Source organism: Sorex fumeus, unplaced genomic scaffold (assembly GCF_029834395.1).
Source record: "Sorex fumeus unplaced genomic scaffold, SorFum_2.1 ptg000009l, whole genome shotgun sequence".
NCBI lineage: Eukaryota > Metazoa > Chordata > Mammalia > Eulipotyphla > Soricidae > Sorex > Sorex fumeus.
Window position 1 is genome coordinate 28932501 of NW_026606066.1, and position 5274 is coordinate 28937774.

At 59.7% G+C, this 5274-nt stretch overlaps 1 protein-coding gene across 1 annotated transcript; it reads right to left on the minus strand.

The window, feature by feature from the left end:
* Nucleotides 1-66: 66 nt before the first annotated feature.
* EVX2 (even-skipped homeobox 2) lies at nucleotides 67-4773 on the minus strand. The gene is made up of 3 exons (XM_056110388.1): nucleotides 4201-4773; nucleotides 2993-3255; nucleotides 67-1604 (listed from the first exon to the last, which is right to left on the minus strand). The coding sequence occupies exons 1-3, from the start codon at nucleotides 4637-4639 to the stop codon at nucleotides 882-884; spliced, it is 1425 nt and encodes a 474-aa protein (XP_055966363.1). The 5' UTR covers nucleotides 4640-4773; the 3' UTR covers nucleotides 67-881.
* Nucleotides 4774-5274: the final 501 nt, after the last annotated feature.

The window sequence follows — 5274 nt, forward strand, 5'->3', positions numbered from 1 at the left end:
CTTCTTCCCCTTCCTTGCTGGCTGCGGCAACTTCATAAGCTGCACGCCTCCTTGCATAAAGATGCCTTCCTTGCAGACCAAAGACCAAAGGAGAGCGCAGGGGGAAGCCGCCAGCCTTGCCCACCTCAGCTGTCCTTCCGCGGCTAGGCGGCCACAGCCCACCCGGCCTCGCTCCGTCCTGCACGTACTGACCGATACCCCCAGCAACGGCCCTGTTCCTTCCATCCACCCTCCTGGTCATCTCCTCCGACTCTCCTCCGCTTAGGGCCCCCAACAAGCTTACACAGAAAGAACAGTGGTCATCCCCCGCCCCGTCCTTTAAAGAAAAGAAAGGATCGAAAGGCTAAGCGCAGCAACCGGACCCTCGGGGTGCCCGCCTCCCACACAAAGCGCTAATGCACACCGTGCCCTCCTCGCTCTTTGCTGCGCCGCCCGGCTGCTGCTGGCCACGTGCTTAGCCGAGTAACCCCGGCCCGAGGACGCACGGACCCCAGAGAACGGATTTCGGACCCAGGGAATTAATTGTCTTCGGGGAGACCAAGAGCTCAGGACGGAGGCGGGAAAAGGGGACTGAGCGGCGGGACACATACTTAGAGGAGGGAAAGGCTGCTGGGGAGCAAATACAAAAATATAAATAATTTGGGGAGACTTCGGCCAGGCTTTCGCGCCCCAGGTTTGCCCCCCAATCCAGAGCCGATTTCCTTCAGCCTCCCGCGCCGGGGCGCCCCCTGGCGGCAACGTTAACGGAGGGCAGAGCTCAGAGGGCACCTGGGCGCACGAAGGGCGCGGGGCTGGGGGCCCTAGGTTGGGGGACGGGCGCTCAGGGGACTCCCGGGCAAACTCGGCGCGACGGGCGCGGCCCCCTGGCGGCAGCGATGTAGTTATCTGGTCAGCGGCGCCTCGTCCCTCTGGTCCGGGGGGCTCACGGCTGTCTTGCTGAGCACTGCAGCGGAGTAGGGCAGGAAGCCGCTCTCGGAGCGCGGAGCCGCGGCGCTGCAGCCGAAGTCCGAGCCCGCCGCAGCCCCCGCGCCGCCGCCGCCGCCGCCCGCGCCGCCGCCGCCGCCGCCCCGCGAGCCCAGGGCGGCGGCGGCAGCGGCGGCGGCGGCGGCGGCGGATTGACTGCTGTGGCAACTGAGGCACGAGCAGGGCGCGGAGCCGCCGCTGGGGGGCGCCCCGGCTGCCGCGGCGGACGAGGCTGCCGCGGCCGCCGCCGCCGCCGCCGCCGCGGCGGAGGCCGCGCTGTTGAGCCCCGCGGCGGCCGCGGGCCCCTGATAGAGGCCCGGGTGGCGGAAGCTGCAGAGCAGCTCGGGCCGCGAGTAGGGGTGCGAGAGGGCGCGGAAGGTGTCCAGCGGGCGGATGGAAGTGGCGAAGGGCGAGGAGGCCGCGGCGGCGGCGCCGGAAGCCGCGGCCGCTGCTGCCGCGGCCGTGACGCCCACGTGCGGATAGTAGTGAAGCGGCACGTGCGAGTGGAAGGGGTAGGGCAGGCTTCCGGTGGCGGCCGCGTGCGTCATCATGTAGGTGTAGAAGCTGGGGTCGGCCGGGTGCGGCCACGACATGGCCAGGCGCTGCCGCTTGTCCTTCATGCGCCGGTTCTGGAACCACACCTGTGGGGAGAGCCGCACCCGCGGCCCGAGTTAGGGAGCACCCCGGGGGCGGGGAGGTCCGCTCCGCCCTGGTCCCCAGCCCCTTGGGGAGCTGTGGAGAGCCCGGCCTCCTCCCCTCCAGCCAGGCCTGGCCATGCCCTGCGTTTTGACGCGCGCACTTGTGTTGGCATACCTAGTGCAAAGCGGCATGGCCTGCCCGGGGCACACCCTTTGCAGTGAGTCTCACCCGTGCCTCTGGCTTCTACCTGGTCCTGTTCTCCTACTTTATGCTGCGTTTTTCTCCCCCCAGCGCAACCTTTCCTTTTTCCTTCCTGCCAGGCCCCGGCCCCCCTAAGCCCCCCCCCTCCTCCTCCTTCTCAACCCCAGGATTTATCCCGGCGATGCAAGCTGTTCAGGACAAGGGGCCGCCGAGGCAGCCTCTCTCTAAGGTCGCCGCTCTTAAGTCTTTGCGACTGCAAAGGCCAATGTGCAAGAGGCTTGGGCGCGATTTAGGTACAGAAGAGCTCATTTTGTCGGAATCGGCTGCCCCGAATGAGTGCCGAAGATATTTTCCCCTGAAACTGGGAAGGGTGTTTGCCTACCCTTCCTCACACAGTATCTAATGAAGACATCATCCGTCACAACTCTAAATTAAAGAAAGCCGGACCAAACCGAAGGGAAAGTTGCACACCCCTCCCTTATACTGTGGACTTTCCTTTTTTTTTTTTTTTTAAGTGTCAAATCCACCCCGAGTCTTCTTCCAGTCGCCTAAGCTCCGGGCTATCTCTCCCGAACGTCTAATAAAATTAAACACCTAAAAATACATAAATAGGGACAATTTCGTTGCGTTCCCTCGCCCCTCCCCACGGTTGATTTTGCCCACGTTATCTCTGAGGGGCAAAAATGTTCAGGAAACCACGTTCTCAATCAAATCTATTTTTAAAATATAGTATTCTTTTCTCCGTTTTAAAACGATTTGTGTAGAAAATAAATCTCCAAAAGCAAACGGAAAAGTTTCACCCCTGAATTGTGCCAGAGAACAAAGACGAACCTACTATGTAGCCCAGGGAGAAAGAAGGGCGGTGGGCTTGTGGGAGAGGCACCTGGGGAGACTCCAAGCAGACTGCACTAGAAGCGAGCATTTGAGGCATCGGTTTCCCCATTCCAGGGCCTTCCCAGGTCAGACTGTCCCGACAAAACCCTCCGTTTCAACCCTCCGAATGAAAATAGGCCTCTCCTGTAGCGGCTTTTTGGGTGACTACCCCCCACATCACCACCACCACCACCGCCACACACCGCGGTTTTCCTAGCCCTCGGCTAAATCTAGACTCCCAGACAGGAGACATCGACGCAACCACCAACCCAGACACCCTCGGGATGGTGAAGCGGGGGCGCGCTGGAATCGATACCTTGATAGTGGTTTCTGGCAGGTTGAGCGCAGCGGCCAGCTCGCACCGGCGGGGCCGCGACACATAATTCTCCCGGTAGAACTCCTTCTCCAGGCGGGCGATCTGCTCGCGGGTGAACGCCGTGCGGTAGCGCCGCACCTGATCCGCACCGGAGCCGGAGCCACCCAGCGCCGCGCCCCCGCCGCCGCCTCCATGCAGGCTCCCGAGGCCCGAGCCTGATGCGGACGTCGTGTTGCTGGCGGTGGAGCCACTCTCCGCGTACCCTGGCAAACAAACGGCCAACAGCGTGTGAGTCGCTGCAGAGCAGGGAGCCCCGCGCTGGGCTTACCCGCCGAGCCAAGGATCCGCGACACGATGGCGAGGCGCTGTCTGAATTGATGCGGTCTGTCATGCTTACAAATTGCTGCCGCTGCGAGAATCAATAAAGTTTGGGGAACCTTTCATAACCAAATAATAGGAACTCGATGGAGGAGTTTTTAAAATAATAGTAATATTTGAAATATTTCAACCCCGTTGGGGCAGTGACCAAGGATAAACGGGTTCCTTTTGGGAAGCCCTGGATTGGGCCACGCACAGGGCACCTTTCCCGCACGACCTCTAACCATTTGGGGGACAATCTTTGGGCTTGATTTAAAATATTTTTTTAAAGATCTGGACGTCAGCAGCAGCTTAAATGGGAACCTTTAGGGGGTGGTCTCTACTTTTTAACTCTTTTTTCTGCCCGCTGACCCAAGTGGGTTTCCCAGAGGTGCCTGAGGAGGCTGCCTCCGACTTATTCAGAAGAACACTCCCCCCTCCAACTCGGCCTTGGAATCCCAGAGGCAGCGGAGTCCAGAGCAGTGGCTCAGGGCACCTTTCCCCTATCTCGACTTCACTGGCTGGCTCGGGTCTGGGCTCGCTTGGGCGGTTAGATCCGCGCAAATAAATATTTTTTTCTCTTATTTCTTTTTTAATTCCCCCGGATTCCAGAGCGAGGACAAGGAGCGCCTGCGGGCCTGGAGACCCAGGCCCGTGCCTCACTGGAAGAACGTAGGAGCAGAACTGGAGACCAAGGTCTCCCCTAAGGCGGCCCGATCCTGTCCGAGCCAGCCCGGTGTAGCTTTCTGGAGGAGGGTCGGAGAGGGTCAAAGGCACAGCAAGGGCCTGCAGGGGGCCGCGGAGGAGCGGCGAGGTGGGACTGGAGAGCTCGGTACGCGCGGCGCGGTTACCTTTGCCATTGTTTTCCTTGAGCGGCGCGGTGGCACCGAGGCCTCCCGGGGAGCGCAGCGCAGAGCAGCCCACCTCCACGTCGCTGCTCATGTCCGCCTCGGCGGCCGCCTCCGAATAATGCCCCGGCTTTTTGCGGCCCTCCGCGGCGGCGGCGGCAGTGGAGATTTCGGAAGAGACGGAGCTTTCGCTGCCTGGGTGCTGCAGGTTGAATAAAGTGTCTATTTCGAATTTGCCCTTGGCTGGGAGATCTCCCAGAGCGCCGTGCAGGGGGGCGGAAGGCAAGCGCGGGCTGAGACGAGCCGGGTGCTGCGAATTTTCCAGGGCCTCCAACACAGCATTGCCAGCCGAATCGGACAAATTGGAGAACCTCTTGCCGGCCGTTGGGCTGTGCAGCCCTCTCTCCATCAGAATCATCTCTTTTCTTATTCTTTCCATCATCTCAGCTTTCTAAAAAATGTCACGGTGGCCCGGCTGTCCCGTGCTAATGATGGGCTGTGCCTAGGGCCAATTCTCATTCAGCCCCCAGCAAGCGCCTCTAAATATTATTATCTCTTTTTGGAGGGAGGCGGAAAAATTTGTGGGATGCCAGATCGAGGGAATGACTGGTCAAAATGACCCATACATCCTTCTGAGCCCAAGATGTCATTCATCAAAAAGTAGCGCTTGCTCGTCATTAAGGTACGAATGACGCTGTTCGAATAATCATTTATTGTAACAGGTTTATAAGCAAATAAATATACGCTCCTGTCAGTGGGTAATGAAGGCGGCTTCGGAGCAGACAAATAGATCCAGGTAGGAGGCGAGAAGAGACAAGAAGTGAGAAGAAATGCTCAGGTCCTGTGCCCGCTCAGAGCCGGTTCTGCTCGCCCGGGGGCTTGGCCTCGGGGGTGAAATTGACAGTCTGATTAATAGCGCGCGCCGCGGCACATTTCCCCCTTCATTTAGGGGCATCATTACGCTCTCAGTTTGCTGGGTTGCCCCTTAGGTCTTAATCATGCAGCGCCTTCCTCATTTTTCCTCGGACACAGATACGTGTTAAATAATAGATAATGCTTTGATTTTCCAGGGTAGAT

Coding starts and splice junctions, on each gene's coding strand:
- EVX2 (XM_056110388.1), bottom strand. CDS start 4,639: ATGATGGAAAGAATAAGAAAAGAGATGATTCTGATGGAGAGAGGGCTG. Junction 3,256..4,200: donor CAAGGAAAACAATGGCAAAG/GTAACCGCGCCG, acceptor TTTGTTTGCCAG/GGTACGCGGAGAGTGGCTCC. Junction 1,605..2,992: donor TGCCAGAAACCACTATCAAG/GTATCGATTCCA, acceptor CTCTCCCCACAG/GTGTGGTTCCAGAACCGGCG.